The sequence below is a fragment of the Barbus barbus genome, assembly GCF_936440315.1.
Source record: "Barbus barbus genome assembly, chromosome: 31".
In the NCBI taxonomy this organism is placed as follows: domain Eukaryota; kingdom Metazoa; phylum Chordata; class Actinopteri; order Cypriniformes; family Cyprinidae; genus Barbus; species Barbus barbus.
The window spans coordinates 17,433,225-17,447,576 of NC_136759.1; the positions used below are offsets into that span (position 1 = coordinate 17,433,225).

Consider the following 14,352-nt stretch of genomic DNA (forward strand, 5'->3'; position numbering starts at 1 on the left):
ATATAATCAGAATAACTTATTATTCTGATAGGGGCTGAACCGGCCCTTTAACATAAGTGTAGAGGTATTAAAATCGAGTGTAATAAGATTGCACAGTACAAGGGCATGAATAGCTTGAGATGGTTGTAAATTGAGGGAGTGTTTTATTCCTAAACCCCACAGACACACTCCAGAGAGAGCAGGGCATGTGTAGGGCAGCTCTTGTTTTCAGACACAATGCTCTTTCAGATGAATGCCCTATGCTAGTGCCGTCATTGATAGCTTTGTCCATTCGTGCCAGTGACCCCACAGCCAGTGAAAAGCCACCTATTCCCTGAGCTTGGTAAACAGCGTTTCCTGGCAAATTGTAGCTGATCTGATGAAACGGAGATATGGACACTGTCCCTCTCATGGTAGTTCCACTGGAGCATAAGATTTTCACAGCAACCGTGTTCGTGTTGATGTTTTTTATACCACAAGAGGGAATAGATTAAAGCTATCTTTCAGCTTAAATACAATGTTTGTGTTCTCATCAGTGTCTGTAGCACCTTGTTAATTATTACATTTCTGATGTAAGATTTTGAAAACTATAAGAAATCATTTTAAAGGGTATAAGAAATCAATTCTGCTTTGATCTGTCGAGATGAAAATATGAAAATACTCACTTTAAGAATTTAAAACTTCTTTTAGTGAAACCAAGCTGTGGAAATGACTTGTTGTGAAATCTTCAGGTTTCTGGCATCACATCAACGTAACTGAAATTTGGTCTGTCCAGTTATGGTATTGAAATAAGAATGCAGAATAGATGCTAGTATTCCTTTCCTAACAACAAAACGCTAATTATAAAAGTAAAATCAGCAGTAGAACTTGTGCTGTGTCTGGCTGTGTAGCAGCTGCTGCTCTGCGTGTCCTCCCAAACAAATTAAGTGAACGGTGTGGAGTGGAAGAAGAGTTCCAAGATTTAGCTTGAAGCGGTTTAGTTTTTTCAGAGCAGCGGCTTCTCTCATCTAAAAAACCTCTCCATCACAAGTATAAAAGGCATAATGAGTTAGCAGCCAAAAATCCCATTTCAGTAAGAGATTGCTGTATATTTATGGTGTTAATGGTCTGTTAGTAGTCACAGTGAAAGAAAGACAATGTCCAGTGTTATCCCACACAAAATTTTATTAAAAAAAATCATTTGATCAATTCGTGTCACTCCATTTTACTTACCTACAGCTACGTTCAAATACTTTTATTTAGTAAAGACACATTAAATTGATCACAAGAAACAATAAAGACATTTATAATGTTACAAAACATTTCTATTCCAAATAAATGTATCAAAAATCTTGAAAAAAATGCTACAGGAGGCGTTTATTCACCCCCAGAGCCGTGTGAGGCACTTTTTATTATGGATGTATGCACTTTCTTGGATTTCCTTTTGACTGTTGAACAAAAACACCCACCCACTGCCATTATAAAACTTGGCCAGGCAGGACATTTTTTAATATAACTGACTGGATTCTTCTGAAAGAAGGCGGCATACACCTAGAATGCCTTGAGGGTGAGTAAATCATGGGCTAATTTTCATTTTGGGTGAACTAACCCTTTAAGTGAAACGGTAGGTCTGTGCAATAAACTGAATGTTACATTATTACCGGTAGTCCACAGCCTCAGGTAAACGGTTATGGAGCATGATGACGTATGTCTTGTAAATCATGCGTGAACTGATCCCATTTACATTCGTCCTCTCTCTCTCTCTTGTAAAAAAATCACTTGTGATTCCCTGTACGTTTCTTTGAACTATTCTTTTAAGCAGCACAACTGTTTTCAACACTAAATAACTAAGAAATGAGCATCAAATCAGTATATCAGTAGAATGATTTCTAAAGGATCATGTGACACTGAAGACTGGAGTAATGATGCTGAAAATTCAGATTTACCTAACAGGAATAAGTTGCGTTTGAAAATATATGAATATAGAAAACAGTTATTTTAAATTGTAATAATATCCACAATATTATTGTTTTTAAAAAATCTTACCAAACTTTTGAATAGTAATTCTCCCAAATGAGCCCAAACAAGCAGCTAAATTTTATTTAAACATGATTCCTATTCATTTGAATCTGATTTTAATTTTTTTTTGGATAGCATTATGAGTAAATTATAAGTGTTTTGCCTCTTAAAAAAACAAACAAAAAAAAAACATATGGTAACATAGTGAATCCCAGTGGGAAGAAAAAAATATAAAACATTAAAAAGTAGTGAATTTTGACAAAGGCACTTTCATGCCTTTATCCCGTGCTCCAGCCTCCCTCACAGCACTGTACAAAACATTTCTACATGTAGTTTAGCATTTTATAATTAACACCAATAATTCACTCCTCAGTAACTCTTATTTGAATAAGCTGCCAAGTTCTAGATGTGCTTTACGCATATGGATTTGTTCTCCGTTCATATTGTAATCATCCCAGATTCATTGTGTGCATTTGAGAGATCAGAGCAGACCTGAGGCTTTGGGCACCTGATCTAATCAGAATAATCATCATGTAATAATGTCAACAATAACCTGAACATTTCATTTACATAAGCAGCTTGTTCATTTTGTTCTGGTACTTTATCAGGCTTGAAAATATAATTCAAGCATTCGTCATTAGCCTAGGGCTTCAGTTTATACTAAGATATTAACTTTAATTAGTAGCAATTAGACGGCGTTGCAGAATAAAAGGCATTGATCATAACTGTTTATCCCGTGCGGGTCTCCGGGGAGGTAGTTAGCCAAATGAAAGCTGCAAGACTAGCAGACTCAGCCTGCTGTCATCATAACAACCCTGCAAGGTTTTTGCTTTTTTTCTGATGCTCTTGCAAAATGACTCACGCTGTTCAACTGTAGGTTTTTTGTTGTTGCAAGCACAGTACTGAGACACATTGTTGTGCTCAAGAGCTCAAGACCATTTCAGGCATCGTTCGATTAGCGCCTGTTGCTCTTCGTGTGTTTTGTCTGGTGATAATCTCAATGTGTTGTAGCATGTCAAGCGGTTTCCTGTCCACTGCATCGTGTTGCTAAGCATGTGCACGCTCAGCCTCCATGTGAAGTGCCGTGAGTCCACAGAGAACTTCAGCCACTTTCATAGGGAAAGTGCTTGCATGAAGTGTTTATCTGTGTGGTCTGAGTATTCTCTGTGTCACTGTGTACAAAAGATAAAGGGTAGTAATAGAAAATGTAAACTACATTTCTGTTTACTAAAGGGTAGTAAACAGAAATGTAGTGGTCCTGTTCTCTGTAAATTGTAAAGGAAGTCATTACTTATAGCATTTTATTTTATTTTTTAATGTTGTTATTAATAACACATTATTCATTTTAAGATCATAATGTGCTGCAAAAATTTTGTTTTATATTGTTTTCCAGTATAAATATCAAAATGCCCTTAAAACTAAATAAACTTTCTTGAGAAGCAAAATTATTGATAATAAGTCTTCCTTATTAATTACTAACAATTACTAACAAAAGGGGTAATAAAAACTAGAGGTCGACCAATAGTGGATTTTACCGATACCGATAACCAGGTTGGACTACACTGGCCGATAACTGATTTATGACCGAGTTTTTAAAATGGATACTGAATGAAAACTAAAACAGAGCTGAAATTAATTTTAAAAAAGCAATATTAAAAATCAGTACTGAAAGTAAAAAAAAAAAAAAAAAAACCTGTACAGAACCATACTTTTAAAATGGAATAAAGATATTTAAACAAGCAACATCATCATCCAGGATGTCTCAGACATCCAACCAAAGTATTCAGGAGTTATACATTACCTTATATGGTAGGAAAGAAATATAATCGCTGATTATAAGATGTAAATAAAATGTGCATATGCATTTGTCTAGCTGTCTGGTTTCAGTTCCACACTCTAAATGGCATCAGCACAGTGTGAATGTGTAAAAGAGGGAGTACATCGAGTACATATGTTTGAGAGAAGAAAAAAGAAGACTTGTTATCTTGAACAGTTTTGCTTTTCAAGTAAATTCTGATTTTTTCATATTTTCTATTTGAATTTTTATATTAATTCACATTTATTACTTTTGTTTTATTATTTTATGAGCTTTAAAAGGTGTATGTGTAAGCAGAATTTAATTAACCAGAATAAACGATTAGCCTATTCAAATCTGTTTAACTGAGTGAGTAATGCTAAAATAAAGGAGAAAAAAAATGCATTGCTTCGTAGTATGATATTTTTGTTTATTTTTTGCAATATACCTGATTTTGTAATATTTCAATTTTAGCCCATATGCTTAATCATTAAACAAATGTATTTAATGTGCAGTGCTTTTATTCCTTCTAAAGGACTGCTTTGCCTCTTTGTGTTGTTTTGTCTGTGTTCTTTGCAGGCCTCTTGGACTCGACCCGAACAGCACAAGGTAGAGATTCTGTATCCATGTCTCCATAAATTAAATTATGAAGATATCCATCAATTCCATAAACCTCTTTCCCATCAGATAAGATTTCTGAAATCTCACCAGATCCGTCAACTGAATTGCAATAACAGCTTTATGTTTCATCTGAGAGTGGAATGATGTAGCTGTAGTTTTCAATTTCTATTCAGTGCATGGCCTCTCTTCCATTCTGTATCTAATCAATTAAGTCATTACGACATCATTTTGTTTCATTATGACATCATAAGACTGCATTCTTGAAAGATTCATATTTTCAAAAAACTTTATAATGTCTTTTCTTGTTAGTGTTATTGTGATGTGATGAACTTTTCTTTTAAGCAATTAATTTTGCTCAAAATTCTTTTGTTGTTCACACCAAGAAGTTTCTTTGAGACCTTTGCCACCCTGACAAAAATAGACGTTTGAGGAAACCACCTCCACCCAAGCTTTGCAGAAGGCTGGCGTGCATTATTAAAAAGACCTTTCTGCTGAAAACTATGGCTCTAAAACTTTAATGATATGGCGTTCTCACGTTGCAAATGAATAAACAGAGCCTTATCTGAGAAGAATGGGAGATAAAGTCTGTTGAATGTGCTTATTGAAATGTATAGCTGTAGGTCATAGAGATTCAGTGTTACAGACCGTGGTCTGACCCCAATACCACATAGTAACCAGATTCCAGTGACGAGAGCACGTCCCATGGCACAGGGGGTCACGGTCTGGCCATTTGAGCACAGCAGACAGGGAAAACTGTGGGAAAGAGGGCCGGAAATGGGCTGGACGGGGTTCAGCGCTCCCATTAGGAGGTTATTCAATTAGCCCAGTCAGCTCTGCTGGGTGGCTGTTGGGTGGTTTTTGGATGAAAAGGCTCAGCATTATGTAAGCGTGACTCAGTCCTGGGACAGCACCGGCATAATTATTGTCTCTGAAACGATGCTTCTGCTGAGTTCATTCATAGCGAAGTTTATGCGAGGGGCATTGGCTCACCAGAAATATAGAGAGGGGAGTTTTTTCAGTTCCAAGTGGAGCGGGGAATACTAATGTTGTGCTTGATGAAGTCTTCGAAACTTCAGTGCATTTCCTGTCCTCATTACCGTCCTGTCTGAGATTGTGTGTGTGTGAAAGGGAAAGCGAGTTCATTCCATCCATTCTTAGATCTCTTGAACCCAAGTATTCAGTGTAATGCACTGCAAATAGTCTTTGTCTTTAATGAACGATATTTGAATAGCTGTTACAAATCACTTAATTTTTCTTTCTTTTTCTATGTTTTTTGTATCGCTGTGCGCTAGATCTTGGCACTCTTTGCTGTTCTGTCTTACACTTGTACTGCTTTTGAGTACAACATGATCGCAGCGCTGTACACCAGGGGTGATAAAGTCATTATTTTGGACTAAGCACAACTTTATATATCATAAATACATATTATATGAATAAAAATGAATAGTAATAATGATATGTGTACACATATCCATGTATATATTTAAGAAAAATATATTATTTCTATATTAAATGTATTTATATATAATATAAATTATACAAATATGAATATATACATGTAAACATTTTAAAAATATATCCTGTATGTGTTTGTATTTATATATACATAATAAATATGCACAGTTCACACACACATATATGACATAAACAAGAACTTTTATTTTGGATGTGATTAATCGCGATTAATCATTTGACAGCACTATATGTAACATAATAGTCAGCAGTGTTGGAGAGTTACTTATAGTATAGCATTACAATATTGCGTTACTCCATTAAAAAGTAACTAATTGCATTGCTTAGTTACTTAATGCATTACGTTACTTTTGCGTTACTTTTTGTTACCTGGGCTGAGCTTGATTATTTGTTTTTTTAATAACAAAAAAACCTAAAAGTTGGCCACTGTAAAGGCCATTTCTCACCTCACTCTCAATTTGTTTCAAAACGGGACAGTAATGCATTACTTTAATAGTTACTTGAAAAAGTAATCTGATTACGTAAGTAGTGTTGCTTGTAATGATGAACAGTACGTTTTTTTCTTTTTTGAAAGAAATTACTAGTTTTATTTAGAAAAAAATATTTATTTTTCATAATAAGTGCTGTTATTTTGAACTTTATCAAATAATCCTGAACAAATCAGTTTTCACAAAAATACTGTAGACACAAAAATAATAAGAAATAAATTACATTTTAAAACAATGAAGGACAACATAGTTATTTTAAATTGTAATAATATTTCACAATAGTACAGTTTTTACTGTATCTTTTATTACCAAATGAAGCCTCAGTGAGCATAAAGGATGTCTTTCAAAAGCATTAGAAAAACCCCAAACTTTTTAACAGTAGTGTGTGTGTGTGTGTGTGTGTGTGTGTGTATATACACATATATATATATATATATATATATATATATATATATATATATATATATATATATATATATATATATATATATATATACACTATACAATTTTAAATTGTATAGTGTATATATTTTAAATTTTATTTTAAATTTAATTTTTTTTATATATACATATATATATACATATATAAATATATATACACTCCCCTCCAAAAGTATTGGGACGGTGAGGCCAATTCCTTGATTTTTGCTGTGGACTGAAAACATTTGGGTTTGACATCAAAAGATGAATATCAGACAAGAGATTTACATGCCGGCTTTCATTTCCAGGTATTTACATCTGGATCTCACACACAACTTAGAAGATATCACCTTTTGTTTGATCCCACCCATTTTTCATGTGAGCAAAAGTATTGGAACATGTGACTGACAGGTGTATTTTGTTGCCCAGGTGTGTCCTACCACAATGATTATTCAAACAATAATTAGCACTGAATGTCTACGCTCAGTTTCAGATTTGGGTTTTGCCTGTTCAAACTGCATTTATGGTTAAGAGGTGTAACCAACATGAAAACCAGAGAGCCGTCTATGGGTTAAAAACAAGCAATTGTGAAGCTGAGAGAAGAAAAATCAATCAGAGCCATTGCACACACATTGGCCATAGCCATTTCAACCATTTGGAATGTCCTGAAGAAGAAAGAAGCCACTGGTGTACTAAGTAACAGACATCGAACAGGTAGACCAAGGAAAACAACTGCAGTTGATGACAAACATTGTGAGAGCTGTCAGGAAAGACCCTAAAACAACTGTAAGTGAGATCAGCAACAACCTCCAGAGGGAAGGAGTGAAGGTATCACAATCTACTGTTCGCAGAAGACTTCATGATCACAAGTACAGAGGCTACACCAGAAGATGCAAACCACTCATTAGCAAGAAGAATAAGAAAGCCAGGCTGGAATTTGCCAAAAAGTACAGAGATATGAGCCTCAAAAATTCTGGGACAAAGTTTTATGGATTGATGAGACAAAGATTAACCTTTACCAAAGTGACGGAAAGGCTAAAGTTTGGAGAAAGAAAGGATCTGCTCATGATCCCAAACATACAAGCTCATCTGTGAAACACAGTGGCTTGTCATGATGGTGAACATGTCATGGCTTGGGCTTGCATGGCTTCTTCTGGGATGGGCTCATTAATCTTCATTGATGATGTAACACATGATGGCAGCAGCTAAATGAACTCTGAAGTCTACAGAAATATTTTGTCTGCCAATTTAAAGAAAGATGCAACCAAATTTATTGGTAGATCCTTCATCATGCAGCAAGATAATGACCCAAAACACACTGCCAAAACAACAAAGGAGTTCATCAGGGGCTAGAAGTGGAAGGTTTTAGACTGGCCAAGTCAATCTCCAGACTTAAACCCTATAGAGCATGCCTTTTATCTGCTAAAGAGGAGACTGAAGGGGATAAGCCCCCCAAAACAAACAACTGAAAGAGGCTGCGCTGAAAGCCTGGAAAAGCATCACAAAAGAAGAATGCAAAAGTTTGGTGATGTCAATGGGTCACAGGCTTGATGCAGTTATTGAAAGCAAAGGATTTGCAACTAAATATTAAGTATTTTTCACTTTAATCTATGTTAGTTCTATCTGTTCCAATACTTTTGCTCACATGAAAAATGGGTGGGTTCAAACAAAAGGTGATATCTTCTAAGTTGTGTGTGAGATCCAGATGTAAATACCTGGAAATGAAAGCCAGCATGTAAATCTCTTGTCTGATATTCATCTTTTGATGTCAAACCCAAATGGTTTCAGTCTACAGCAAAAAACAAGGAATTGGCCTCACCGTCCCAATACTTTTGGATGGGAGTGTATATATATTTATTTTATTTTTTATTTTTTTAAAAAGCCTAGTTTTGATTTCCAGTAACATATAAACATCCTTACATTTTTCAAATCTTAAATTTATGTATAAAGCAGAATATCATTCTTTTGTTTTGTTTTCTCTAATCAACCGTGGGTCGGTTAAGACTCCTCTACAAGCTGTATCCTCCCATGTGTTTGACACCCCTGCTATATGCAAATTGCACAGTCACTGAGTAGACGTTGGTTATAGATGCCACTCATCTTCATAAGAACCACAAGGTTAAGTGGAACAGCAAGCTAAAAGAAAATGCAAGCGTGGCATGTTAAGATCTATGCTTGTTTTTAAAATGAGCACTGGGACGTTGTAAAATGGTCCAAGCCAGCTGAGATCATGTGACGTAGCTTTTGATGAAATAACAGTGGTGTAGAAATGGCTTTCCCTACCTTACGGTCTGCATTATTGATGTTCCCCCCTCACATCTTCGCTCCAAAGACTCAGCACATAAAAGACTCTTATTTATATCTGCTGTTCAGCAAACCACTTTTTTTTCATTTTTTTTTACCTGGTTTGCTTCTCTTGATACAGATTGTTTCAGTCCTCAGATGCTTAAAAATGACAAATTTTTCAAAAGGCCATTTTCTCAGAAAGTAGATAACTTTTTTCTTATTGATGTGGAGTTATTTGCAAACTATGTAACAGGAAGATAATGGTAAACCCATTTATTAATTTTAAGGAATAGTTAACCCATAATTAACATTCTGTCATCATTTATTCATCTTGACTTGTGTTCCAAAAGAAAACAAAATACTATCAAACAAGATTATTTAGAGCTGCTCTTGTCCACAAAATAAAAGCATATTGTGACAAGAAGCTCCAAGAGGACAAAAATAAAGTATCAAAGCACTATAAAAGTAACAAAAAATTGTTCATATGTCTTTTGTGCTATATTTAAAGTCTATTGAAGCCGTACTACTTTTATGGTGTTTTGACAGCCTGTGGTGCTAGAAAAAAGAAAGCCTTATGTGTTTAAAACAATACGAGGGTGAGCAACCGATGACAGAATATTCATCAGTGGGAAACTATTGTTTTTAATGGCTGAAGGAAGTGAAAAGCATGATTTTTTCTGTGAATTTTCCCCTCTTGTCTCTGTGTTCAGAGTCCTGATGGTGACGTGTTGGTCCGCAGTGACGCCCGCGTGTCTTCTCTCACCCTGAAGTACGCTCAGTACACCGACGCCGGCGAGTATCTCTGCACCGCCCGCAACGCCATCGGAGAGACGGCGCAGCCTGTGTATCTGGAAGTGCGCTGTGAGTCTATAGTATCTGTAGCCTCATTAGCTTCTATCAGTCACACGTACTGTTGGATACCACACTGATATGCCTTAGAGGCATATGTTTAATTCACAGCAGCACTGCTGCTCGGCTGCAGTCCAGAGAGCATATAGCAACTCAGTAGAGAATGCTAGTTAATGTATCAAAACTACAGCCACCCCTTGACATTACCACCCCCTTCCCCCACCACAGGACACCAATGATATGAAAAAGTATGAAGGTATTTTAATGCCATAAAGATTTGCATGCGCAGGGTAAGATTTGTGAAAGTGTACATAAGACTGTAAGCGTAAATTAAATTTGCATGCGCAAGAGAAGCTTTGTAAAGGTGTAAATTGCGTTTCAAGCGCAAGAAAAAATGATTTGCAGCATTTTACTGTTACTTGTAAGTGTAATTCATGTATTGTGAAACTGATACTATACTGTATCCAATATCCAATAACTAAAAAAAAAACACTTTTGCTTAAGAAATGTTAATATTGATGTTTTTCTAATACATTTTCATCTTCATCCATTAAAATGTAATTTCGAAGGTGAAACTGAGTCATTGACAGTAGATAAGCTTAATGGATTCAATTATTACCAGCATTTGATTGGTCAACAGCTACCTAGAGCTGAATTTTAGACCAATGAGATTTTACAGTGGGTGGGATTACCCAGCATGATGCATCAAATTAAAACCTAGTCACTGACAAAATGTTCTGTTGCTAATCAAGGTTGGTTAGGAAAATAGCAGTTCGAATTTGCATGGAAGAGACCAAATTTATTGTTTGTTGTTTTGTTGCGTCATGCCTCATTAGAACAATAAATGCCATATTTCATGAATGAAAATTTGGCTAAAGGTTTGGTCTGTCCAGTGCATAAATACCGTGTGTATTTATACAAGTGAACAAACTCCTAATCTTGATTATGTTTGTCTCAAATGAAATATCCAGTAGCATTTAATCTAAGCACTAAATTTTGCTAACAAAGACAAAGTTCAGACCAAAAATGCACCAGTTTACTTTTGTTTCTACGATTCTTATATTGCTGTAACATCAGAAATGGAGCACTCTCTTCCCTCAATGTTTTAATTGCAATCGATAGCAAGCAAAGCATTACCGCCCATTTTCGCCCGCTTTGTGCTCCCCCCACTGTGCCTGTTTGTATTTGTTTTCACATTAGCGCCGGCGTATGCTGTGAAAATACCAGCCTCCCTCTTCGCATGTTTAGAGCATTTGTACCAATCATGTATTGTTGTGATGGGACTAATGACATCTGAAGCTCTGATGAATGTGAGAACAGTATCTCAGCGGGCCTGGAGCTATTCGCACGCAATCTGTGAGGGAACTCGGGCCCGAACACGTACGTCACATGAGCATCGTGCCTGAAGTCTCACCTCAGCATGCTATTCAGGGACGCTGCTCGGAGGAGGGGCCTTTTGAAGCCATAGAAGCGTGATTGGCTTTTATGCACTGCCGTGAACAGATGTGTTCAACATCACACAGCGCTGTGTTTTCAGCACTCTATGTTTAAGCCCTGGACATTTTGATCTTTAACCAGCTTATCCTCAGAATAAAGGTATCAACGGTAATGAGAGGGAGACTTTGTTCTCCCTTAACGGATGTAGATGGGTGGTAGGTAGATGAAGGGTCAGCGCTAGCAGCAGGTTTGTTTATTTTAATTCCTATATGTTTTGCCTTTCATCACAGATGCCCCGAAAATCCTGGGCTCAGTAACGGTGTACACGTGGGAGGGCAACCCGGCCAACATCAGCTGTGAAGTACTGGCTCACCCCAGCGATGTGTCTATAACGTGGCAGAGAGACGGATTCCAGCTGCCTAATGCTAACACCTCCAATATCAAGATCTACAACACGCCTTCCGCCAGCTACCTGGAGGTATGGCCCACGCAGACGCCTTCCTGAGAACATAAACATTCACATGAGCCCAGATGGATAAATATTATAAAACTGGACAAAGAATATGTGCTAGTTAGATTTCACCCCTAAATCAAAAGAAAGAAATGTGGTTTCTATATATTATATTACATTGCATTATATTATATTGTACATCCATACATATATTATCCAGACCGCAGATCCTATATTATATTATAGTATATTATATTATTCATCTATCTATACATTATCCAAACCGCAGATCTTATATTACATTACATTACATTATATTATATTATATTATATTATATTATAGTATATTATTCATCTATCTATACATTATCCAAACCGCAGATCTTATATTATATTATATTACATTAAATTACATTACATTATATTATATTATATTATTCATCTGTCTCTACATTATCCAAACTACAGATACTCTATTATATATTTTATTATATTAGGTTGGATTTGATTAGATTAGATTTGATTTGATTTAGTAGGACAATAATCCTGTTTAAGGACAATTAAAGTTTTTTGCATTGTCATTATTCATTGCATTCATCCCAGTGACAGGAATCGGTTTACAAAACATATTCATTCTGATTCATATACTGATTTGCTCTGTGACCTTTTGTACAGGTTCATTATGTCAATAGTTGGTTAAAAGTTTCTTTATGCATGCTATGAGTGAGTCATTTGAATTACTCACTCAACTGATTTGTTAAAAATTACAGTCATTCATAACCGCTGCAATTATTATTATAAAAATAAAAGCTAATTGAAATGTTAACAAAACCTATACTAGTATATAAACAATACCATAATGGCAGTTCTTTTGTGAAGGCAATGTATAGGTCCAACCAGCATAATGTTTCTTTCCCTTACAGCATAAACCCAAATGCTACTCGCTCATGCTATGGTTAGTTTTTGAAGGCAGGAAAGCAGTCACACATTTCATATGAAATAAATTCATGTAGTCGGTGTATGCAAGAACAATTTGTTCACTTGAAGGATTTGCTCAGCTTCAATTCAAGTGGTTTTGAAAACAAGCTTCATTTTCTGTATTATAAGTATTTTATTTACCTTATTTATTTTGATTTTGGGGTGAAATGTGACCTGGACCTGTTTTCGTGAGCTTCGCCCAGAAAGGGATAGTGTTGCTGTAGGGCATTACTGCAGCCTATGCGTCTTATCAATATTTTAGTACAGGGAGAACGCTGTCAGGAGTAAATACACATCTAATGGAAAGGCAGTGATAAAATGCATGTTTGAGAGATAAATTCTGAGATAGAGACTAGAGGTTAATGCATTCTCTTGATCTGTCCCAGGTCAATCCAGAGTCTCAGAGCGACTTTGGCAACTACAACTGTTCTGCCTCCAATGAGATCGGGACCGAATCCAAAGAGTTCATCGTGATCCCAGCTGGTCTGTTTCTCTGTAGTGATCTCAAAACAAACACATAGTCATTTATGGCAGTAGAAAACCGCATTGACATTGAGTGTTTGGGTGCTTTTTGCTTTTGAGGTACTCTATTTTTGAATTACCTGCAATTGTAGACTTTGTTCAATAAAGTGTAATACAATAGCTCAAATTTTCTTCTTGTAAAAACACAAAGCCGTACAATCAGGCCGTATAATCGGGCATAAACTGTTAAAGTTCAGTTGTCCCACTGCGTATTGTGAAGTGTCTCCCCTGTGGTGCAGATGTGCCCTCGGCACCGTCCATCACTCAAGTGCAGCCGTACTCCAGCACGGCTCAGGTGCTTTTCGAGGAGCCCGAGTTCACTGGAGGAGTTCCTGTGCTCAAGTACCGAGCCGAGTGGAGAGCCGTGGGCCGAGGGAAATGGGTGCAGCGAGTCTATGAGGTGAAAGACGGTGAGTCCATCACATGAAATGAGGAAAACCATCCATATTAAATGGATTGTCAACACCACTGCATGGTTTGTGGACTTTAATAATGGACTTGGAAGCACAGAATTTTCCTTGTTCTTTTGAAATAAGTCTATAGAAATAATATTTTAACAGTCATGTTACACACCATTTTGGAAACTATACTTTAAAAATTATGGATACACTTTAGTATAGGGACCAATTCTCATATTCTACATCCCTAATCCTACCCAATAAATGAACTTAACAACTACCTTACTATTAATAAGCAGCAAATTAGGAGTTTATTGAGGTTGTAGTTAATAGCATTAGTAATAATAGCGAGAACTGGACCTTAAAATAAAGTGACCAAAATTATTAATTCAGAAATTGTTATTGTATTGATGTCACATCTGTGGTCACATTAACATACACATACTACTGTGCTAAAGTTTCAGGTCAAGTGAGATTTTATTTCAATGTTTGTTTGTTTTTTGTAAAATTGTGAAATATTACAGTTTAAAATAACAATAATAATAATAATAATAATAATATTTTGTTTTTAATATATTGTAAAATGCTATTTATTCCTTTGTCAAAGTTAAATGTTCAGCAGACAGTACCTCAGTAAAACGAAAAATAAAATCTGTT

General features: G+C 35.9%; 1 protein-coding gene across 5 annotated transcripts in view; it reads left to right on the forward strand.

The window, feature by feature from the left end:
- Positions 1-14,352, forward strand: part of LOC306851013 (neural cell adhesion molecule 1-like) — a 104,650-nt gene that overhangs the window by 52,060 nt on the left and 38,238 nt on the right. For 4 of the 5 annotated variants that reach the window (XM_079387025.1, XM_079387026.1, XM_079387027.1 and 1 more), the window contains 5 exons: positions 4,352-4,381; positions 9,771-9,921; positions 11,637-11,824; positions 13,162-13,258; positions 13,537-13,707. In XM_079387025.1, the coding sequence (XP_079243151.1) occupies positions 4,352-4,381; positions 9,771-9,921; positions 11,637-11,824; positions 13,162-13,258; positions 13,537-13,707 (637 nt within the window). The remainder of the gene's footprint in view (positions 1-4,351; positions 4,382-9,770; positions 9,922-11,636; positions 11,825-13,161; positions 13,259-13,536; positions 13,708-14,352) is intronic. The other variant, XM_079387028.1, reaches the window with a different exon arrangement.